At 46.7% G+C, this 24,988-nt stretch overlaps 1 protein-coding gene across 5 annotated transcripts in view; it reads right to left on the bottom strand.

The window, feature by feature from the left end:
* The window catches only part of lmo7a (LIM domain 7a), a 257,694-nt gene that overhangs the window by 193,241 nt on the left and 39,465 nt on the right, over positions 1–24,988 (bottom strand). For all 5 annotated transcript variants that reach the window (XM_072476155.1, XM_072476159.1, XM_072476160.1 and 2 more), the window contains exon 3: positions 6,485–6,555. In XM_072476155.1, coding sequence (XP_072332256.1) covers positions 6,485–6,555 — 71 coding nt within the window. The remainder of the gene's footprint in view (positions 1–6,484; positions 6,556–24,988) is intronic.

Here is a 24,988-nt window from a genome sequence, read left to right as displayed (position 1 = left end):
GTTTACGGACGTAATGTCCAAGATGTTTTGGGTAACGAGGGATATGGGAGGGCAGGATCAGGGTATCAGCCATGATGATAAATGAATGGCGGAGCAGGCTTGAAGGGCCGAATGTCATCCTCCTGCTTCTATTTTCTATGTTTTTACATTTTAATTCGAGCCTCATCACGCTTTCTCAATGGTCTATGCTTTCACAGCCATACATCGTCACTGGCCCCACAAGGGGCTTTAAGAGGAAATTTCATTGTAATCAAATGCTGTGGCTACTCTTACACTGAGCTCACAACACCAAGACCTTTGTTCAGCCCAATCTCTTTGGTAGCCTCTGTATCTTGTGCAATGCGTGATCCACAATAGCACAAGGTATCACCCCCTTCAAGTGCATCAGAATCTTACACGTCTTTCCACCCATCCCCAAAATAAAATCACACTCGGCATCCAAATGGCAATCTAGAAAAGCTCAGCAATAACGAGGAAGGTGTCTCCCATTTTTCCTTGGGATAATTCAGGGTAAGCGGAAAAGTCAGAACAAGTGTACAATTAAATGTTGCAAAAACTGTCCTGCAACTATGGTCTGCTTTTGGCATTAATATTCTCCATACAAACACCAGTACACTGATTATATCTTACCAGTAACGAAACGCACAGATCCAGATTTATGTTGAAAGCAAGTTGATTTATATAAAACTCCACTGATAAGGTTATCAATTTTGTTTTTATTCAATCAACATTTAGTTACTGTGCTGGATGAAGCAGTCTATCTATGCAAATATTTTTTTTTTAAAGTACAAAAGGTTTTTAATGCACCTTGACCCTGACTGATTCATAAAGGGTAGGTCTACAGAATGAGGCAGAAGTTTATTTTGCAATGGGAGGATTTTGCTTCCAGTTGCTACTTCCTGCTTCATAATGAAGTTGCCACACGATGAAACAAACTTTGGTGCAGCAGTTGTGGCACTGTGACAGGAGCAGAAACACGGGAGGTTCAACCTTGGAATTGCAGAAGAGGAGGCAGGGATTTGGGAAGGGACACGAAGAAATTTGGTCAATTTAAAACATTTGAGTAAATATCCCCAAGAACAAATCAAACAACTCCACCTTGTGCATCCAATATTCTGGAATGCAATGCACAATTTAGCCAGAACTCTTGGACATCCGGTAACTCATGGTGAGGTTTACACCCATCCATTCACTATACTGCATATACTGCTGCTTGGTGTAACTGAGTGCAACACATTTCTCACTTCAGGGGCCAGAGGCGATAACTATATGCCAAATAATTGTTGGCGCTTCTATTTGGGTTACTCAATCCAGGATGAGCATTGGTACATCAAAACCGTGGGTGGCACAGTAGCTTAGTGGTTAGCACAGTTGCTTCAAAGCTCCAGGTTCTATTCCCGGCAGGGTCACTGTCTGTGCGGAGTTTGCACGCTCTCCCCATGTCTGTGTGGGTTTCCTCCGGGTGCTCCGGTTTCCTCCCACAGTCCAAAGATGTGCAGGTTAGGTGGATTGGCCATGCTAAATTGCCCTTAGTGTCCAAAAAATGTTAAGTGGGGGTTACTGAGTTATGGGGGTAGGGTAGATAAGTGGGCTTCAGTAGGGTGCTCTTTGTAAGGGCCGGTGCAGACTCGATGGGCCTCCTTCTGCACTGTAAATTCTATGATTCTAAACTGATTTACACCAGTCATCTAACAAAAACAACACCCATATAAATAGTCCAGGTTTAACCATATTGGGTATTGCTATTTAAATGAGCTCTACTTTTTGATGGACTACATGCAAGTCTGTTGTTAAGACACCCTGGGCTAGTGTGCGGTCAATTCCAGCCCCACTTGACCCGGAGTCGCAACACAATTTGATTTGGGTGGCACAGCGGTTATCACTGCTGCCTGACATCTCCAGAGTCCTAGGTTCAATTCCAGCCTCAGGTGACTGTGTGGAGTTTGCACATTGTCCCCGTGTCTGCGTAGGTTTCCTACAGGTTCTCTGCTTTCCTCCCACAATCCAAAGATGTGTAGGTTAGGTAGATTGGTCATGCTAAATTGCCCCTTAGTGTCAAAAAGGTTAGGCGGGGTCACTGGGATAGGGTGAAGGTGTGGATTCGATGGGCCGAATGGCCTCCTTCTGCACTATATGAATTCTATGATAATTCTATGATAAATACAATTGAAATTAACTATTAATTTTTAGAAAACACCCAAAGTCTGCCCTATAACTACAGGTTTATACATTTAAACAGTTAAATGTTATTAATAACTATAATTAAATAGGTAGCAAATACAACTGGTTAACTATTATCTAATGCCCAAACCTTCCTCTTGAACTCACCCCGCACACACAAGACAGACAAATACAGAGGTGAAAGAGGGGTGTAAAGGAAAATACTATGAAAAGTAAAAGGATAAAAAAGTCTGTTTCAGATGTACGTCTTCCACCTTTATTCAGTCTAGGCTTCCAGTTGGGTGAGGTCTTTGCTTTCAGGCTATAAGGTTTACACTGTAGATTCATCAGGATCTCAAGAATTCTCAAAAACAGCAGGCAGGAAGTCTTTTTGGAGAAACAGGACCTTTCGGACACCTGGGTTCTCTGAAAAAAAACCCCACCTGGCTGAACCCAATCACTGTCTATCGCCGGGCAGAATGAGGTCTTTGGCCTACCCATTGGCCACCAGCCAACCAATCAAAATGAATCTCTCCAATCTCTTGGGTGCCAGAAAGTCGGAGTTCTGCTGTTCAAAAGCTAAATCTCCATAGCACTGAGTATTTTTTTGCAACTTTTGAGTTCCTCACTTCCTCTGCTCAACCTCAAGGCACATGCCCATTAAACATCCATGGATCAAAAATGGTAACGGCAACGTAGAAGAAATGGGAAATAAGCGAATCAACAGGAAGGGTCCTTACACTGTGGAGAAGTCAATAAAACTGATTTTTATTCAAATGTGTGTGTTATCTTGATCAATAAAAGGGTCTTCAATTTATGTAATATGCAGCTGCACTTAAGAGTGCAAAGTGGTCCTCCAATTGGTGAATGTGCCATGCAGTATGCAATGCCATGTTTGATTATGAAGATGTCAGCTTTTGGCCCTGAAGGGCCCAACTGGGACAACAACATGACTGATACTTTGCATCCTGAACTTGTGCGTGGAGAGTGCAGTGAAAGAGAGATGGGCACATAGCACAACGCTCTCATGTGCTGCCCATGGAGAAAACATAAACCACTCTATGAATACTATTCAGTTCTGATTTAAGTATTTATACAAAGGATAACTCCTCCTCCCTCCTTCAGCCATTCCCTTAAGAGGGCTTGCCGACCATGGACCTCCATGGAGTTGGTCGCTGATTATGCTTGGCAAAGTACTGCAAGGATTTGCCATGGCGTTCTGCGGCATGGCTGACCGTAAAATGCTCCCGCTCTTTCCCCCTGCGATCTGGTGAATTGGGATGGTTTGCAGGCTGACAATCAACCTGACTGACCTGGTTATGCACATGCCTGCCCTGGCTACCAATCCTGAGAGTGGGTCGTGAACCAGGGGCTTCTGACCCAGAGCACAAGACTGCCAAAGTATAATTAAGTTAAATGAACTTCCTAAGGAGTAAGGCAGTAAAGAATAAATGAAGGGAGAGTGACTGATTCAGAGGTCTTTGTGTCCGAGACCACGCAGATGGACAGAGTGTTTCCCACTCCTGTACCTTCAAATATTCCCAAATTTGGGAACACAAAATTCATGCAATCATGTTCGTTGGCCGTTCTTAACGGGCCAAGACTTTTCAACACTACACATTGAATTTACATTGGAAAAACTTTAAGGCCTGGTATTAATTAGATTGATTTCCATAAGCAAATGTTTCCTCCGTGTTTAGCATGAGATATAAATGTATCAGTCGCAGCAAGTGATCATGTTGCACATGGTCAATTTGTGATACATTCCTCTTTTCCCCTCCCCCTTGAAACACGCAACCATCAAACTCGAAGTTCAACTTCTCCATGGGGCCGGGATACAGTTGCTGGTCGTCTCAGAACGGACTGAGGTAAGCCACCTTAAATTAGTAGTCACCTGGTATCATGTCGTGTTAGGTACACTGGTATAACACTGGCTGCAACTGGTTGGAGCTTAGATTAAAAAGATACTCCAGACCTTGAAGTTAGTTCAATCAGGTTTATTGAACTAATAGCACAGTTAGCACAGTTCTCTGTGAGTTCGACTCTCTGCTAACTTAAGTGCGGTTACTCTGTCTGACTGAACCAGACTAGCTCTTAGCCACGTGGTGGAGGTGTGAGATTGTAACAACATCCTTGACTGATTCTCAAGATGTTCATCAGTGGAAAGAGGTGGGAGTGTGAGTGCCTCGTGTCTTTTATAGTCTGATTCCACCCCTGAGTGTCCTGCCTGCTTATTGGTCATGTCCTGTTCTCTGTGTCCATTAGCTGCTTGTCTGTGGCTACCTGTATATCATTGTGTGTGTGCCTGTACATCATGACACCCACATTAAGCTATTGAGAAATACAGGCAAAGGAATTCCTGTTTGTAGAGTCACAGTTAATTATCTAAACCAGAGTGGTAGCAAGAACCAAAGCTGGAGGTGGGGACTTGTAAGTGTGCAGTGGAGCACTAGTAGACATCAACCCATTAAAAAATAAACCATGTAGCCCACAAATAAATAAACCATGTAGGCCACTTTACGCATCGTATTCCTCATTTGTAAGACCACTTTGTAGCCATTTTGAGAGATTTCCAACTCCCAGTGAAATGTATACCTTCTCTGTTCTTTTGAACAAGTTAGGTTGTCTGGTCTTGCAGTGCTCTCAAATACTTATGGATTCTCTGAATAACGTATTAAGTCAACCCAGAGTGAGCATTGAATTGTGTTTAATGTGTAAAGATCCTCAAGTTTGAAGCTCGCTTTCCTGTGTAATCCCTTTATGTTCGGTGTTGCTGGCTGCTACAATTCTGCAGACTGTGCTTTTAACTTTTGTATCTGGATGATTACTGAAACACCCCCACCCCCCCGGACAAGAAGCTATTCAGACTGGTCCAAGGACTCCCTCGGTCCAGTGTGCTATTTGGCAGGGTCCAGTAATTTTGATGGACGTGGCTGGCAGCCAATCAACCCTTCTGTAATTCCAGGACTTATTCCGTACTAGATTGTGATTGGTAGAGTGCTTCAGAAGCTTCTGGAAAGGCGACGGCATACTCCATTTTGGGTCAGTTCTGCTCAAGCCCAGGAGAGAACAGGTGGGGACTCTATCAGCTAAGGCTGGCGTTTAACTTCTGATTAAGACTGTCAGTGGTCTTTGAGGCCAGGTCTAAGAAAACCCAACCTCTGGTTGAAAGGCTGAGGGAGGCACAGTGCTGAAAGCTCTCTCCTGAGACCTGTAAAGGTCTGGAAGAAATATATAATTTTTTAAACCTTTCTTTCCACCCTGCAGCCAGAAAACCGCAGCAGCACGGTAGCACAGTGGTTAGCAAAGTTGCCTCAAGGCTCCAGGGTCCCAGGTTCGATTCCTGGCTAGGGTCACTGTCTGTGCAGAGTTTGCACGTTCTCCCCATGGGTTTCTTCTGGGTGCTCCGGTTGCCTCCCACAGTCTAAAGTTGTGCAGGTTAGGTGCATTGTCTATGCTAAATTGTCCTAAGTATCATTAGGTGGGGTTACTGGGTTACGGGGACAGGGTGGAGGTCTGGGCTTGGGTAGAGTGCTCTTCCCAAGGATTGGTGCAGGTTCGATGGGCTGAATGGCCTCCTTCTGCATTGTAAATTCTATGAACCTCTATGAAAACCTGCACAAAGGCCAGACAAGTGTTCAAGAGGCGGAGTGAACAGAAAAATATATTTTAAATTCTCAGGCAGAAAATTCTAAAATTGTCTCAGAGAGACAGAGCTAATCTGGCGGAGGCAAGTCAAGTGAAAGTGACTTCCCAGAGGAAATTCTACAGCCTGCGGATTCTAATTGCAGTCACAAACTAGATGGTCTGATGCAACCCGAGAAAATCACTGACTACAAAGACCACGACCTCAGCAGAGGAGATACTCATCTCTCACGCCCTTTTAATCCCCATTATTTTGATCTTTCCCTCCCCCACTGTGCATCAGTCTGTGTGTGTGGATGGTGGGTGGGACAGTGGTTGGGGAGTAATTAGATTAGCAGGCCATTGTTCTATTATCACTATTACATGTTTAACTTTTCTCTTGCTTTAAATAAAACCGTTCATTTGTGTTTTACTAACAAATCTGCTGCCTGTAAGTCATCGGAGCTGTCGAGGGCCAAAGTTACCACCAACTTTACACACATTATTGGTTAATTCACTTATTTGGGGATTTCTGAGCCTGTGGGGCTGAAATTGACCTCGCATTCGCCCAGGGTGTCGTAACAAATTTTACATTGCCAGAGCATCCCCAGCGTCTCATTTAACCCTTCATTCTGCACCACCCCCGCAAGAGAACTAAAGCAAAGCCATTACTGCATGCACACAATACTCTGTTACATACTCGCAAAGCAAGACTCCATCTTCCAGTGCTGATCGAAAATCTTTGTTGCCAAAACTCTTTCCAGTGACCACCTACAAAAGAAAGCGAAGACAGCTCACGTCAGTTAAATATTTGTCAGTTCAAGTCATGCAATCCTAGGATACAATAACAATAAAGGTTTATAGCAGGAAAAGGTTTCAAACATTGAATGAATGACAAATCAAGTGCCAAACTGTATCTGGTTCCACAATGCAGTAAGACTGCAATACAGGTTAAGGAGGAATATTTGATGAAAAATATAACACTCTTATTACTCCTGTCTGAAGGGTACTTTACAAAATGCATACAATGCAGGATTTCAGCGAGCTCAAAACATGTCGGCTATTAGAAGTCATTATACATACCAGCACACACCCAGAAGCAACCACACAAACATGCTCCAAATCTTCTTGAAAACAAGACTTATACTTTTCACTCAAAGCAAAAACCAGAGTCAAATAGTTTTGCACATTGTAAAAATAGGTCATGTCCTTTTGTCTATGCTAATCAGCTAAGACTGTTCACTATTCCTAGATCATCTTGGAATGCAATGATAACTCGGTTTATTTTCCCTACTGCAAACCATCTTCACAAATTCCCCTTTTCACCACCATCGAGAAGTGTGAGAAATTCATGAAATTCTTTGTCACCAAGATTGAGACCACCCAATCAGTTCCACTTCCTGGGTTCTAACCTCCCACCTGTCTCGAGTTGCTCCACCATCTCCCTTCATGCCCCCCCCCCCCCCACCCCCTCATGCAAGTTCATCTTGTCCAAGAGCTCCTTCAATCATTTTTCCACTAAACCAATGATTACCCAACCTGGAGTGCAGAGAATGACCCTGCTGTCAAACGAGACACTTTTTCTGGTCTCGGTCGGGAACTTCCCAGCGAGACCGCACTTACCTCACTTCCTGCACGACTGGCTCACTTAAATATGTGCATCTGGATCCTGAGGGCGAGATCCAGATCGCAACATCTCACGAGACATTCCGAGCATCGTAAATCTCGCAAGAGGCCTCTAAGATTTAACAGCCTTGTCGCGTCACAGAGTCGGGCGCAACAAGGCCGTTCAATCGCGCCTATTGTCTTTGCTCCCCATTACAAAAAAAAAGTTGTCCCTAGCCGCCAGTACCATCCATTCCATGGGCAACTGCCAGAGTCCAAAGAAGACTGTTCACAATTCTGTGCGCACATTTCACCCAGAGATTTAAAAAAAATTTTTACGAGTACCCAATTATATTTTTTTCCAATTGAGGGGCAATTTAGCGTAGCCAATCCAGCTAACCAGCCCATCTTTGGTTTGTGGGGGTGAAACTCACGCAGACATGGGGGAGAATGTGCAAACTCCACACGGACAGCGACCCAGGGCCAGGATTCGAACCCGGGTCCTCAGCGCCGCAGTCCCAATGCTAACCACTGTGCCACATCTCCCTCCCCCCCCCCCCTCCCCCCCCATTTCACCCAGAGATAAGGTACCAATCACATATCCACAACATCGCCAGGATCGCCTATTTCCAACTGCATAACATCTCTGCTTTGTTCCCGACCTCAGCTCGTCTGAAACCTTCATTTGTGCCTCCGACTGCCTGGGCTCAGAGCTCCAGAATTTCCTCCGGCTATCAATTTGCTCATTTAAGATGTTCTTCTTTGACCGAACCCTCAACGGTCTGCCGTTACATGATTGGGTGTCATGTTTTATTTTAGAATATCTCGATGAATCAGCTTGGATTATTTTGTTGCACTACCTAATTGCAAGTTGATTTGGTCGTCAACCACATGGTTACTTGCATATCTGACTCATGAGCAAAAGTTTTATTTTCAATTACAAAGTGCAAGTCAGCAACGTTTGTCCAGTGAGTTAGAGTTATGAACCAAAGTTTCAGATTCAATCTTCAACCTGTTGCTAAATTAACTAATCTCAACCAAAGTGCTACTCAGGGTTTGCCGACAAGTCTTAGTATAAGTCAAATTATTAATGATTCATTACAGGGCAATTTTCTTCAATTTTTCCAATTAAGGGGCAATTTAGCAAGGTCAATTACCGACCCTGCACATCTTTGGGTTGTGGGGGTGAGTCCCACGCAGACACGGGGAGAAGGTGCAAACCCAATGTCATAGTATCCACTCATGTATATAATGAAGTGCAGACAGGCAGTGATTGACACACAGGATGACCAGTCAGCACACAGCACAGTGCAGCCAATCACCAGACAGGACAGCCCCACTATAAAGCCAGAGGGCACGAGGTTTCCCGCTCTCTCGGGACCCAGCCACTGAGACAGTCAGAGTCCACGAGCTAGCACAGTGCAAACACCATGCGGTAGTTAGTAAGTCTGGTCAGGCTAGTGCAAGGTCTCCAGTCAGTTCAGTATAGTGTCGACCCACAGTTAAATATGAATGTCAGTTCATTCCGTTCAATAAAACCGTGTTGGATCTTCTACAGTGTTGGAGGTCTGTTTCTCGCATCGCTGCATCGAGTGCAGTCCACACCGAACCGACCTGCCTAACACATCAGCCAACACGAACAGTGACAGGGGCCCGGGATCGAACCCGGGTCCTCAGCGCCTTGAGGCAGCAGTGCTAACCACTGTGCCACCGAATTACAGGGTCATTTTACAGCTTCCAGTATCTGTGTGGACATAATCAAATCTAATATTATTCAAGAGCACAATATTTTAGTCCACAAAAACATTCAGGCACGGAACAAGCCTCCAAGGCATTATTTTATAATGTTACATGTATTGTACAACTTCACCTCCAGGGTATCTTAGCCTTTGGGAATCCACTCAGCTCAGATGTTCCTTTGTGGAGCTGGCATTGTTTGGAAGGTTTCGATTTTTGACAGGTTTTGCTGCAGAAATGGCCAACACGTATCAAGTTAAATAAAGTCCCCGACAGTCTGTATCAGGCTGCAACATAACCAACAGGATACCAAGCTAAAAGGCTTGTCAACATAATTTACTCTTGGGCCTTCTGAACATGGAAGAGCAAATAAGTAAACAAATGAAATTAATTTTGATCAACGGTTACCAACTGTCATCCAGTGATCCTTACCGGAAAATGTGGACATTGAGAAAGTACAGAATCGACATCAGTGGTGGACAACATGCAGCTCGTGGACCACATGCGGCCCATCAAGGTGCGGCCTACAAGCCACTTTGCTGACTGTTGATCATGTGCCAGATTCCACTGGACATCGGCATGACTGAAGTGATGCACGTGCAAAGCAAAGGCACGTGAAGCGAGTCGTGTGCTGACTGCAGGCAACACGGAAGCATAATTTTTTGGTTTTAACATTTGAAGCTGGCGACAGTTCTATTAATATTATGATTAAGCATTTTCTATACCTCATTATGAAACTTTTGACGTGTGTTAAATGTATTTAATCTTATTCACAGGGCAATGGTTAATGAACAGGCCCGTTTTCAATCTTGCGGCCCACTCGCTAGCCCAGGTTGCCCATTACGGATCTAGATCATCTGTGGTGTTCTCCAGGGGAAATCACAAGTCAACTCTTGTCTATGTTTCACCATGGAAGGAGGCAAGTAAAAGATGTATCGTCTACAGGGGTTGAAGACGTGTTAAGAAGATGGTCAAAAGAACGAACTTATCTCACTTCAGCCAGTAAAATAATTTTTGAAGTGCATGTACAATACATGGCAGGTAATTTGTACACAGCAGGCTCCCATGATCAGTGGTGAAATAAATGGTGATATCACCTGCTTTAGAGATGCTTGTGTAGAGATAAAGTTATATTTTGCTGCTTGTCGCAAAGAGATAATGTAGAGGTGTCACGCAAGTTTGTAAAAACAGTGCAGGATTTATGAAGAGATTTGGGCAAGATGGTGGACTTTCCAAATCCTGATGTCACGACATGTCCACATGACATTTCACTGGCAAAACAATGTTATTTGAATACATAACACGCCTCCCCCTTCATTGTCAACAACTTTCCTTTTATTTTTCTTGTATACATTTTGAGTGCCCAATTATTTTTGAATTGGAGGTGGGATAAGCCATCGGGGGTGGCGGCTTGGCTGGGGGACTTGTCCGACTTTCTTCAGCTGGAGATGATTACATTCTCTCTGAGGGGGTCAGAGAGGGCTCCGAGTTGCGGTGGAGGCCGTTCCTGATTGTGTATTGCGTATGTTTGGAATTAAAATATTTTTTATTAATGATATGGCATTGGTCAGGACACTAGGCAAGCTTTTCCTCGCCATCCGCCGCCCTCCCCCCAGCCCCCACATTTGAATAGTCCACCCGAGAGAGTAAACATGCGTTTGTTTTGATGTCTCATCTGGGCGGTGCAGCACTGTCTCATTCCTCAAGTAAAGTGATAGCCAATATACTGATCTCAAATCTCCTGAACTCATGACCTCCTGACTCACAGCTTAATGTGGTATCGCCGAGTCAAGGCACACCTGTCAGCACGCATGGAACCAGGGGCAGGGGTGGAACACGAAAGCTGCTCATTCCACAGCACTCTGCAATCTGAAAGAGCACAGCAGAGGATGTTTGCACAACAACTCGCAAAAGGTCGCCTTAGCTCCAGTTGCGAGAAGGTAACAGGGCAAAACTCTGGCTGATTTTCTCTTTTGTGTTGAATACCCCCCATCTCGCCAATAACCCATTTCGCAGCCTGTTTTTAATTGCAGAGCATAAAGATGCAAATCAACAAACGGCACATGCAGGTGTGTTTACATTCAGAAAAGGGGAGAGAAAAACAAGTTGCCTTTGCCAAATTACTAACCGTGAAACCCTGCGGTTTACCGCTGTACTACAAAAATGTTGGCCAAGAACCAGAAGGGCAGGGTGAATGTGAATGTTCAAGTCTTTCAAGTATTGGTCAAAGTCAGGCCATTTCCAAGAGTTTGGAAGAAAAGGTGGACACCAATGCCATCGGTCACTAATAGACACACACACACAAAAGTACAGGGGCCCCCCTTTCTACCTATTAAACACAGGTAACTGCCCAACATGTTTTCAAAAGTCAGTATAAAGCAAGTGACGTCTGTAACTAATAGGTCTTCACCAACTGCACAATTGTTAGCATTCCCCATCTGGTAAACAACCACATTATAGTACAACTCTGGAAATGTGACAATAACTGTTCCCCCCTACAGGAATGGCACCGCCTGCTGGCAGAGAGTGAAAGTGAGAAATTGAGAGAGAGAGAGAGAGAGTGTGTGTGTGTGTGTGTGTGTGTGTGAGAGAGAGAGAGAGAGAGAGAGAGGGGGAGTATGTGTGTGTGTTGGAGAGAGAGAGAGAGAGAGAGAGAGAGAAGTGAGAGTGAGCGTGAGCGTGAGATTGATGGTGTGCATATTGACTTCACTGTCACAACAGCACGGCAGCACAAGTGGATAGCACTGTGGCTTCACAGGGAGGAAACCGGAGCACCCGGAGGAAACCCACGCAGACACGGGGAGAATGTGCAGACTCTGCACAGACAGTGACCTAGCGGGGAATCAAACCTGGGACCCTGGGCGCTGTAAAGCCACAGTGCCATCCACTTGTGCCACCGTGCTGCCCTGTGAGGGCATAAGTGGGTCGGTGTAGACTCGATGGCCCAAATAGCCTCCTTCTGCACTCTTATGTTCTATGTTCTAAATGCTGCTCACTAATACTTCAATCTGTAGTGAGCAGTTTTTCTTTTCAACTTATAATTCCATCCAAGATTTTATGCAAGTGATACACAAAACTGGCCAGAGAGTAAGAATGCTCTTACACGGAGGACTCCCGGTGGCAGCCATGGAGTGCGTGATCGCACACAAGGCGGCTCCGGCTCAAAGGTGTTGGTTTAGGCCTTTTCCACCTGTGTTTTGGGTGGATTCGACAGAAAAGTGGAGCGACAGTGGGAGGGAAGAAGTTCTCCTCTGGATTGGCATGTTTACTGGCTACCAGACCTAGCAGAAGACTTTGGAGGACCTGGCTAAGGAGTTGGAGGAGACCTGTGGCGCAGCACCAATTGTGAAAACGGCGGAGGGGGAGGGTCGTCATCGGCAGGAAAGCCTCACATGGAGCAATTGCTGAGCTTCGAGGAGGAATCTCGGCAGCAGAGGAAGGGGATGCAGAGTGACTGGTCGAAGGCGATTGAGGGAGCAGTGGCACAACTCTTCCCGGATCTCTGGATCGGGTGGGAAAGTGCCTCGAAGCACAGGTGCCGACGATCCAGGAGGTGGAAAAGATTGTGGCAGACGAGAGTGACCAGATCGGGTCTTTGGAGGGAGAGGTGGGGATACTGGGGGATCTGTGAAAGTCGCGGCGGTCGGAGGTGGAGGAGTGGGAGGACAGGTTATAGACGTCAGAACTTACGGATTGTGGGTCTGCCAGAGGGAGTGGAGGGAACGAGCGCAACAAAACATGTTTTGAGGATGTTGGCCAGGTTGGTGGAGGAGGTGGTGTTGGAAAAAGGCCCCAGAGGTGGACCGGGCCCATAGGTCCTTGCGGCAGAAGACTAGGGCAGGGTAGTCGCCGCGGACGGTGATGTGCGGGTGCACAGGTTTTTGGACAAAGAGAAGATCCTGTGGTGGGCCAGGGCGAAGCGAGTCTGTGAATGGAGGGTAATTGAATCCGGATCTACCAGTACGTTGGCACGGAGCTGGCAAAAAGGCAACCCGGTTTCAACAAGGCCAAGGCAGTGTTGTACAGATGACAGGTTTGATTTGGGGTGTCGAACCCGGCCAGACTCTGGGTAACTCATGTTGGACGGGGATATTACTGAGATGCTGGAGGAGGCAAATTACTTTAGCAGAGACCATAAGCTGAGAGAGCGCGGAGGGGTGGTATGGGATGGAGGAATTAAGTCGGTGAAAGTTGTGATTTGCTATGGATCTGATCGGATACTTTTTTGTAAAGTTTGTAGGGGGGGTGGGGACGGTCATCACTTGCCTGCTCCCCATCTTTTGGTTTTTTTAAGGTTGTTTGAGGGTTTTTTTCCGTATTTTTTCATGCAAGAGGTGTGTTCTATGGGGCCCTTTGTTTTGTGTTGACGGTTTTGATGGTGTTTTTTTTTTAAAAGGAGGTTGGGGTCCTGTCGCACAGGCTAAGGTGGGGTTAGTAGGGAGAGGGGCGGGGGGGTTGCCATGTTAGCAAGCAGTGCCAGTGAACGGGAGTCTGGTGGGGCAGGAAGCCACGATGGTTGGCCAGTTTCGCCGGGGGGGTGAGGTGGCTGTGGAAATGCAATGTGGCAGATATGGAGGCTGAACATCGGAGGGGGGGTGGGGGGGGTTGCATTTTGGATGGGCCCGGTTCAGAGTAGGTTAGGGCGAGGCAGAGCCGAAGGGAATGACATGGAATGTCCGCTGGCTAAACAGATCAGCGAAGAGTGTAATGTTCTTGCCTGATTTATATTACAAGAACACTTGTAGGTAAAGCTATAAGTGGGTCAACTATGTACAAAACAACAGATGAATAACAGTATTAACATGCACAAGCAACCTCTCTCTCCCAACTCTCCAGTCAGTCTGTGGTCACCTGACTCTAACATTCACTTATATACTAATGAGACTAATGCTGGGGTTGTAAAACGGTTACTGGGGTGATTACGGACTTAGATTCGCACCAGTCAATAATGGGAGGGGATTTTAACTGTGTTAAGGAGCCGAAGGTGGAGAGGTTGAGCCCCAAGTCGATGGGAAGGCCAAGAATGGCGAAAGAGCTGGGAAGGCTTATAGAAAGAATGGGGATGTAAGATCCGTGGAGGTTTAGGAACCCAAGAGAAAGGGAGTATTCCTTCTTCTCGCATGTTTATAGGGTCTACTCCAGGATTAACATTTTCATGTAAATTGGGCACTGCTAATGGGGATGATAGGGGTCGAATATGCGGGAATTATGATTGTGGATCACGCGCCGCACGGTTGGATGTGAGGCTTAGTTTGGGATAGGTGCAAAGGCTGGGGTGCAGGTTGGGGGTCAGAATTTCTAGCGGACAAGGCGTTTTGTGAGAAAGCTAGAGTGGCAATTGGGAATTATGCGGAGCTTAATCAGAATGGTGAAGTGTCGGTGGCCATGTTTTGGGACGTTTTGAAGGTCTTGGTCCATGGTGAGATTATTTTCTTTGAGGCGCATGGGGATAGCAGGAGGCGGGAGGAGCACCGGTGGCTGAGGTAAATAGAAGATACTCGCCGGCCCCACGAAGGAGTTGTTGGCGGAAAGGAAGTTTTGCAGGGGCAGTTTGATCGGTTGATGATGGGCAAGGCAGTGGAGCAGCTGCGGAGGGAGTGAGGGATGCAGTACAAGTATGGAGAGAAGGTGAGCTGTATATTGGCCCACCAGTTGCGGAGGCAGGCAGCGTCTAGGGATATTTTGTAGATAAAGGTGGAGAAGGGGGGAGTTGGTGTCGGAGCCGCGAAAGATAAATGACGTGTTCAGGGGGTTCTACGAGAAATTGTATATGGCTGAGCCAGTTGGAGAGGCGGCAGTATGGGGATGTTTCCTGATGGGTTGGAATTCCCAGAGTTGCAAGACGGGAAGAGGCAGGCACTGGAGGAGTCATTGGGGCTAAGGTAGGTGATGGATTGTATCAAGAGGATGCAGTCGGGGAAGGCACCGGAGCCGGATGGCTTTCCGGCAGAGTTTTATAAGCAGTTTGTGACAGAGACGGCTCCCCCAGTTGGTGGGAATGTTCAGTGAGGCAGTGGAATGGGGGGGGTTGGGGGGGGGGGGGGCTGTTGCCAGCAACATACGAGGCTGGTTTAGCACAGTGGACTAAACAGCTAGCTTGTAATGCAGAACAAGACCAGCAGCGCAGGTTCAATTCCCGTTCCGGCCTCCCCGAACAAGCGCCAGAATGTGGCAACTATGGGCTTTTCACAGTAACTTCATTGAAGCCTATTTGTAACAATAAGCAATCGTTATTCTCACAGGCGTCAATTTTGTTGATCCTGAAGAAGGGGAAGGACCCACTGGAGTGTGCGTCCCACAGGCCCATTTCTTTGTTGAACACAGAAGCAAACGGCGACGGTTTTGGCCTGGAAGTTGAAGGATTGTGTGCCAGAGGTGGTCCTTGAAGATCAAACAGGTTTTATGAAGGGAAGGCAGCTCTCAAGTAACATTACGAGGCGGCTGAATATAGTTCGGGGTGCGGGCACTGGAGGTTATAGTGCGGAGAAGGCTTTTTGACCAGGTAGCTTGGAGATATCGGTTTGAAATTCTGGGTAGGTTTGGGTTTGGGTCGAAGCTTGTGGCGTGGGTTTGACTTTTGTATGCATCCCCAGTGGCAAGTGTGTGTACAAATGAGACTAGTTCAGGGTATTTCCACAGCGGATCTGTCACCGTTGTTACTCGCACTGGCGATTGAGCCCTTGGCGATGGCCCTTCGGGAATCAGCTGAGTGACGAGGGATCATGAGAGCGGGGGGGGGGGGGGGGGGGGGGGGGGGGGGGGGGGGGGGCGGGGGGGTTTAAGGGAGCACCAGGTGTCGCTGTATGCAGATGACCGGTTGTTGTTTATATCGGAGCTGCTGGAGTGCATGGGCAGAATGATGGGCCTGTTTGAGAGATTTGGGGTCTTCTCCCGGTACAAGTTGAAGGTAGGGAAGAGCGAGGTGTTTCCGGTGAATGCAGCAGCGGCCAACCTGGGGGCACTACCATTTAAGGTGGCAAGAGCGCGGTTCACGTATTTGGGAACCAGGTAAAGAATGGGTGGGCCACGGTGCACAGGTGGAACTTGACAGTATTAGCGGAAGAGGTTAAGGGGATTTCAAGAGGGCACTCCCACACCGGACGTATTATTACTGGGCTGCAAATGTTGAAACGGTGAGGCGTTTGTGGTTGGGGGTGGGGGAGGGGTCGACTATTAGGATATGGAACCGTTGAGGAGGCATTATAAGATGGATGAAACATCAGTGTTGACGCCACTGTGTGGGAGCCACAGGTTTAAGCCAGGGGGTATAGATGGGAAACGGAGGGAGGTAGGGCTGGAGCTGGTTAGGGATATTTTCTCAGAGGGGAAGTGTGCTGGACGAGCTGTGGAGAGGTTTGAGTTACCGAGGGGAAATGATTATGCAGTGCCAATTAGGTATATGCAGGAGCCAATCGGGACACAGCGGGGAATCACCCCATGCTGAGAAAGGCTCCTCGGCAGACACATCTTGGGAGTTGAGGATGCAACGGTATGAATAAATACCCCTCGTGTTCATTAACAAAGTCTATGAAAGTGTATCTTTATGCAGAGGTGTTTTATATTGAAGATAGACTTTACACAATTAGCAACGTTATGTCATACCTACTGTTACTTAATAAATTAAATACTGCCTTACGAAGAAAAGAAAAGACAGGCCATTCGACCCATCGAGTCTGCACCAGCCCCTGGAAAGTGCATCCTACTTACCCCAACCCCCCCCCAATCCCCGTAACCCCATTAACCGTTTTGACGCCAAGGGACAATTTAGCATGGCTAATCCACCTAACCCGCACATCTTTGGACTGTGGGAGGAAACCGGAGCACCCGGAGGAAACCCACGCAGACATGGGGAGTACGTGCAAACTCCATGCAGATAGTGACCCGAGGCCGGAATCGAACCCGGGTCCCTGGAGCTGTGAGGCAGCAGTGCTAATTGCTGTGCCGCCCCTAGCTTCTGTACTAAAATCTCAAAAGGTAATGAAAAGAGTTTGTGGAGTAAATATGTATGTTCATAGATCGAGAGTTGCCTGACAAGATAATCATAGTGGTGAGCCCACAATTACAGATTGGTGTATCAATGTACTGATAGCCTTTCTACAGTATCCAAACACATTAACACAGTTTGTGCTTCAGAGTTAATACAATGGCAAACAAGTTCAACACAATTACTCTTTTGTTGAAAGACAGATTGGCAAATAGTGAAAATGTTTAAGATCAAGTATTTTACAGGAATGTACTCTTAAATCATGGAATTCCAAGTGCAGGATGTGGCCATTCGTCCCGTCAAGTCTGCACCGACCCTCTGAAAGAACACCTTACCTAGGCCCACGACCCCCTGCTATATCCCTGTAACCCCATAACACCCCACCTGGCCTACACATTTTTGGACATTAAAGAGCAATTTATCATGGCCAATCCACCTAACCTGCACTTTTTCGGACTGTGGGAGGAAACCGCAGCCGCCAAAGGAAACCCACGCAGACACAGGGAGAAAGCGCAAACTCCAGAGAGTCAGCAGAGGCCAGAATTGAACCCGCGTCCCTGGCTCTGTGAGGCAGCAGTGCTAACCACTGTGCCACCATGCTGCATTTGCCGTACATGCCCTAATTAACGACGCTGCTTAATTTGGACTACACATGGATGGATGCGAACGTCACAGAAATATTAACAGTTTTAAGGTAGAAGTGGAACTGGAAAATGCATTGTACATAAATGAATGAGCCTCAGAAGTGTCTATTTTGACATACAAAATGTGGTTCTCGCTCGGTCCCCACTAGAAGTCAAAATCTTTGTCTAAGCTTTTGTCACCTCAAGACTATTTCTAACACACTAACAGGTTCAATCCTACACAAACATCAATTCACCTCGGATGCTACCCGTTTTCCCTGCTCTATCGGCTCGTGTTTCCGGCTGCATGTTGATTGTTCCACCCCTTCCTTGTATGAAGCACCTTGGGACATTTTACAACACGATCCTGGAGTGTGTTTGGATAGTGTGACAGAATAGCAACATAGAAAGCACAAACACTCCCTTGTTTTCTCCCCCATCTCAGTTTTCGCCCCCATCTCTGAACTAAGGACATAACCCCCCTGGGCAGCTCGGTAACACAAGTGGATAGCACTGTGGTTTCACAGCGCCAGGGTCCCAGGTTCAATTCCCCGCTGGGTCACTGGCTGTGCGGAGTCTCCCCGTGACTGCGTGGGTTTCCTCCGGGTGCACCGGTTTCCTCCCACATTCCAAAGACGTGCAGGTTAGGTGGATTGGCCATGCTAAATTGCCCTTAGAAACCAAAAAGGTTAGGAGGAGTTATTGGGTTACGGGGATAGGGTGGAAACGAGGGCTGAAGTGGGTTGGTGCAGTCTTGATGGGTCGAATGGCCTCCTTCTGCACTGTATGTTCTATGTTCTATGTCCCTGCTCGGCAGTAAGCAGGCAACTTAATCAAATAGATCAGAGAATGACCGGGGGTTCAGGAACACACAAGATATTACATTTACCCAGTACGTCAGTAAGGGATGCGGGACAAAACACTAGCTCTTTCATAGAGCAGGTACAATGGGGCAAATGGCCTCCCCTGTGTAAAGTATTATTCAATATCAACTGGAAAACTCTGATTTGATGGCCCCTCGGTACAAGCTAATTCACAAAATTTCATAATTGGATATCCACAAGTCATTTTCCTGCCACCTTTGACAACTATTATGACCTTGGAATCATTTTTAAAAGACGTGGCAGTGGGCCCAGACATGGAATGATCCAGATTTGATTCCCAATCATCCCAATTAACTAACTACTGCAACAAGAGTGGCAGCAAGGGAGCACAATTGGCCTCAGTGTGTACATGGAAGATTGGACCACACTTTGCTGAAATAAACGATGAGAGCCAGCATTGACGGGACTAAAATCAGCATGATTTAACGTCAAGAGGGAAAGGAAGGAGAATATAAAACAGCACTCAAAAAAATTTACATGAGCTTCGCAGCGTTAAAGAATTTTAATCACAAGGCGGCTGGGCAGAGCAATGCATTCTTCATCTTGATACTGTGTCCATGAATTCGCTGTGAGAGCACAGTCACACGGCAGCAATTACTCACCATTAGCTCCTCTCATTTTACACCATAAAGGCAACTTCAGATCTATTACAGGGGTGACCGTACTAAAGATCTGTATCAAGTAACAAAACTATATATCCTACTTCAACTTAAATTCCACCTTAAGGCAACCAAGATCATCGCAAATAACCATCCCATCTTGAGAGAACTCCCAATACTTTTGTTAATATACAAACATCTGCAAACAGTCCTGCCAAATAGATTGTGAGGGTGACAACTCAGCCAAGTGCTGGCGATTTAGAGCAATCTTTAGGGCGGCAGGAATCTTGGATTCTTACATTTTAAAATCAGAGATCGATTTAGATCTCCATGATATTTTGCAGTCTCTTGGAAAGCTATTTTGGCGATAATTTATGATACTTTGTGAGAACAACAATATGGTACTAACGACATAGGCAGGAAGGGGCATGAGGTCCTGCAGCAGGAGTTCAGGGAGCTAGGCAGAAAGTTAAAAGACAGGACCTCTAGGGCTGTAATCTCGGGATTACTCCCCTGTGCCACGTGCCAGTGAGGCTAGAAATAGGAAGATAGAGCAGCTAAACACGTGGCTTAACAGCTGGTGTAGGAGGGAGGGTTTCCGTTAACTGGACCACTGGGAGCTCTTCCGGGGCAGGTGTGACCTGTATAAGAAGGACGGGTTGCATCTAAACCGGAGAGGCATAAATATCCTGGCCGCGAGGTTTGCTAGTGTCACACGGGAGGGTTTAAACTAGTATGGCAGGGGGGTGGGCACGGGAGCAATTGGTCAGAAGGGGAGAGCATTGAGTGAGAACTAGGGAATAGGGACAGTGTGGCTCTGAGGCAGAGCAGACAGGGAGAAGTTGCTGAACACAGCGGGTCTGGTGGCCTGAAGTGCATATGTTTTAATGCAAGAAGTATTACGGGTAAGGCAGATGAACTTAGAGCTTGGATTAGTACTTGGAACTATGATGTTGTTGCCATTACAGAGACCTGGTTGAGGGAAGGGCAGGATTGGCAGCTAAACGTTCCAGGATTTAGATGTTTCAGGCGGGATAGAGGGGGATGTAAAAGGGGAGGTGGAGTTGCGCTACTGGTTCGGGAGAATATCACAGCGGGAGGACACCTCAGAGGGCAGTGAGGCTATATGGGTAGAGATCAGGAATAAGAAGGGTGCAGTCACAATGTTGGGGGTTTACTACAGGTCTCCCAACAGCCAGCGAGAGATAGAGGAGCAGATAGGTAGACAGATTTTGGAAAAGAGTAAAAACAACAGGGTTGTGGTGATGGGAGACTTCAACTTCCCCAATATTGACTGGGACTCACTTAGTGCCAGGGGCTTAGACGGGGCGGAGTTTGTAAGGAGCATCCAGGAGGGCTTCTTAAAACAATATGTAGACAGTCCAACTAGGGAAGGGGCGGTACTGGACCTGGTATTGGGGAATGAGCCCGGCCAGGTGGTAGATGTTTCAGTAGGGGAGCATTTCGGTAACAGTGACCACAATTCAGTAAGTTTTAAAGTACTGGTGGACAAGGATAAGAGTGGTCCTAGGATGAATGTGCTAAATTGGGGGAAGGCAAATTATAACAATATTAGGCGGGAACTGAAGAACATAAATTGGGGGCGGATGTTTGAGGGCAAATCAACATCTGACATGTGGGAGGCTTTCAAGTGGCAGTTGAAAGGAATTCAGGACCGGCATGTTCCTGTGAGGAAGAAGGATAAATACGGCAATTTTCGGGAACCTTGGATGACGAGAGATATTGTAGGCCTCGTCAAAAAGAAAAAGGAGGCATTTGTCAGGGCTAAAAGGCTGGGAACAGACGAAGCCTGCGTGGAATATAAGGAAAGTAGGAAGGAACTGAAGCAAGGAGTCAGGAGGGCTAGAAGGGGTCACGAAAAGTCATTGGCAAATAGGGTTAAGGAAATTCCCAAGGCTTTTTGCACGTACATAAAAAGCAAGAGGGTAGCCAGGGAAAGGGTTGGCCCACTGAAGGATAGGCAAGGGAATCTATGTGTGGAGCCAGAGGAAATGGGCGAGGTACTAAATGAATACTTTGCATCAGTATTCACCAAAGAGAAGAAATTGGTAGATGTTGAGTCTGGAGAAGGGTGTGTAGATTGCCTGGGTCACATTGAGATCCAAAAAGACGAGGTGTTGGGTGTCTTAAAAAATATTAAGGTAGATAAGTCCCCAGGGCCTGATGGGATCTACCCCAGAATACTGAAGGAGGCTGGAGAGGAAATTGCTGAGGCCTTGACAGAATTCTTTGGCTCCTCGCTGTGTTCAGGTGATGTCCCGGAGGACTGGAGAATAGCCAATGTTGTTCCTCTGTTTAAGAAGGGTAGCAAGGATAATCCCGGGAACTACAGGCCGGTGAGCCTTACTTCAGTGGTAGGGAAATTACTGGAGAGAATTCTTCGAGACAGGATCTACTCCCATTTGGAAGCAAATGGACGTATTAGTGAGAGGCAGCACGGTTTTGTGAAGGGAAGGTCGTGTCTCACTAACTTGATAGAGTTTTTCGAGGAGGTCACTAAGATGATTGATGCAGGTAGGGCAGTGGATGTTGTCTATATGGACTTCAGTAAGGCCTTTGACAAGGTCCCTCATGGTAGACTAGTACAAAAGTTGAAGTCACACGGGATCAGGGGTGAGCTGGCAAGGCCATAGAAGGCAGAGAGTAGCAATGGAAGGATGCTTTTCTAATTGGAGGGCTGTGACCAGTGGTGTTCCACAGGGATCAGTGCTGGGACCTTTGCTCTTTGTAGTATATATAAATGATTTGGAGGAAAATGTAACTGGTCTGATTAGTAAGTTTGCAGACGACACAAAGGTTGGTGGAATTGTGGATAGCGATGAGAACTGTCGGAGGATACAGCAGGATTTAGATTGTTTGGAGACTTGGGCGGAGAGATGGCAGATGGAGTTTAATCCGGACAAATGTGAGGTAATGCATTTTGGAAGGTCTAATGCAAGTAGGGAATATACAGTGAATGGTAGAACCCTCAAGAGTATTGAAAGTCAAAGAGATCTAGGAGTACAGGTCCACAGGTCATTGAAAGGGGCAACACAGATAGAGAAGGTAGTCAAGAAGGCATACGGCATGCTTGCCTTCATTGGCCGGGGCATTGAGTATAAGAATTGGCAAGTCATGTTGCAGCTGTATAGAACCTTAGTTAGGCCACACTTGGAGTATAGTGTTCAATTCTGGTCGCCACAGATTTATCAGAATGTTGCCTGGTATGGAGGGCATTAGCTATGAGGAGCGGTTGAATAAACTCGGTTTGTTCTCACTGGAACGAAGGAGGTTGAGGGGAAACCTGATAGAGGTCTACAAAATTATGAGGGGCATAGACAGAGTGGATAGTCAGAGGCTTTTCCCCAGGGTAGAGGGGTCAATTACTAGGGGGCATAGGTTTAAGGTGAGAGGGGCAAGGTTTAGAGTAGATGTACGAGGCAAGTTTTTTACGCAGAGGGTAGTGGGTGCCTGGAACTCGCTACCGGAGGAGGTGGTGGAAGCAGGGACGATAGTGACATTTAAGGGGCATCTTGACAAATACATGAATAGGATGGGAATAGAGGGATACGGACCCAGGAAGTGTAGAAGATTGTAGTTTAGTCGGGCAGCATGGTCGGCACGGTCTTGGAGGGCCAAAGGGCCTGTTCCTGTGCTGTACATTTCTTTGTTCTTTGTTTTGTTGTTTGGAATGGATTAGAATATCAGGCACAGGAGGGTGGGGGTGAGTTGGATATGAAGAAGTGGTTGAAAAAAAAAAAATACAAAATAGTTCTGGAGAGAAAGTGAATATGAAATAAAATATTACAGGAGGAAGAAGCTAGATAGGAAATAGATAAGGAGGATGCGAAAGAGGGGGGAAAGTTTGATGGAATCATAAAAATGAGAAAGCCAAAACAGAATTGGCAAATATCTTCATTCAATCAAGGGACTAGCGGTGCTGATAGCCAATGGGGTCAATGTAACCAGGGTCAGGGGGGTGGAGGGTCATACAGTTTGAGGATATTGGTTATACAAATTAAACAAAATAAATGAGTATTGACAAATGGAGGAGCAAATGGAGTTGAACGATCTGTACAGGTTATTCACAAAGCTTTGCCGGGCAGGTTTGGCACACCACTCTAATTGTTGTTCAGATCTGGTGGTGATTGAGGATGCTGCATTTGACTAGCACCCCATCAACGGGACACCACAACGGAATCACCATAAACCCCACCTCATTGAAGACTGGGAGCAAACAAGGTTTATAAAAAAAAAAAATCTTTTATTCTTATTTTCAACATTTTCATCAAATAAACAAAAGAATGGGTAGCGCGGTGGCGCAGTGGTTAGCACTGCTGCCTCACGGCGCCGAGGTCCCAGGTTCGATCCCGGCTCTGGGTCACTGTCCGTGTGGAGTTTGCACATTCTCCCCGTGTTTGCGTGGGTTTCGCCCCCACAACCCAAAGATGTGCAGGGTAGGTGGATTGGTCACACTAAATTGTCCCTTCATTGGAAAAAATAAATTGGGCACGCTAATAAATTTATTTTTAAAAATAAACAAAAGAAAAAACAAATACAATAACAGTCCCCCAAACAAAACCAGCTGAATATACAGACCAAAACATCCACCCGTACATTCCGTATAAAAAAAACAATTGCCAATCAGTAAACAGTGGAATCAGAAACAACAATTACCCCAATCCCCCTTCCCCACCCCGAATATTTGATGGCAACCAATTCTCGAAAGTGTATAATAAAGTCATCATGAATTGTAGAACCCTTCCTTCATCCCCCCCTCAGCTCAAATTTCACCTTCTCGAGAGTCAAAAATGTAAGTAGATCCCCCCCGCCACACCGAGGCATAGGGTGGCGAAGCTGACCTCCAGCCCAACAGGACCCGCCTCCGGACAAATCAGCGAGGCGAAGGCTAAAACATCCGCCCCCGCACCTGCCTGCAGCCCGGGCTGGTCAGACACCCTGAAAATGGCTCCTAGGGTCCCTGGTTCAAAGTTCATGTGCACTACCCCGGAGATGACTCTGAAAACCACCCGCCAATATTTCTCCAGCTTCGTACAAGACCAAAGCATATGTATATATATGTTTGCAGGGCTCCTCCCACAAACATCCTCCACTCCTTCAAAGAGTCGGCTCATCCTCGCCCTCGTGAGGTGCGCCCTATACACGACCTTCAGCTGCATCAGCCCCAAACTCACGCACGAAGTTGAAGTGTTTACCCTCCGGAGCACCGCACACCACAAACAGTCTTCCATATCCTCCCCCCAACTCTTCCTGCCACTTAGCTTTAATCCCTTTTATGGACACCCTGTCCTCCCCCAAAATCCTCCCTTAGATTGCCGACACGGGGTCAAACAAGGTTGTGTCATCATTGCGCCTTCATTTTCCTCAGTGCAACATAGCACCTACGTTCCAACAAATTCAGCACAAGTCATAGAGATGATCTACAAAACAGACCAACTGTTTAACTTATGTCACCTTCAATCCAAAAGCAATATATATCACCGCAACCTCAGCCACTGAGCTTCAGCATGTCAGTAATGCCAGTGCGCGCTCAAATCAGAAACTCAGCTTCAAGTCACTGTAGACTCATTCTGCAAAGGATGGGAGGGGGGGCATGGTAGCACAGTGGTTAGCATTGCCGCTTCACAGCTCCAGGGTCTCAGATTCGATTCCCGGCTTGGGTCACTGTTTGTGCGGAGTCTGCACGTTCTCCCCTTGTCTGCGTGGGTTTCCTCCGAGAGCTCCAGTTTCCTCCCACAGTCCATAAAGGTG

Source organism: Scyliorhinus torazame, chromosome 15 (genome assembly GCF_047496885.1).
Source record: "Scyliorhinus torazame isolate Kashiwa2021f chromosome 15, sScyTor2.1, whole genome shotgun sequence".
Lineage (NCBI taxonomy): Eukaryota > Metazoa > Chordata > Chondrichthyes > Carcharhiniformes > Scyliorhinidae > Scyliorhinus > Scyliorhinus torazame.
This window is presented reverse-complemented; position numbering and strand designations above follow the sequence as displayed.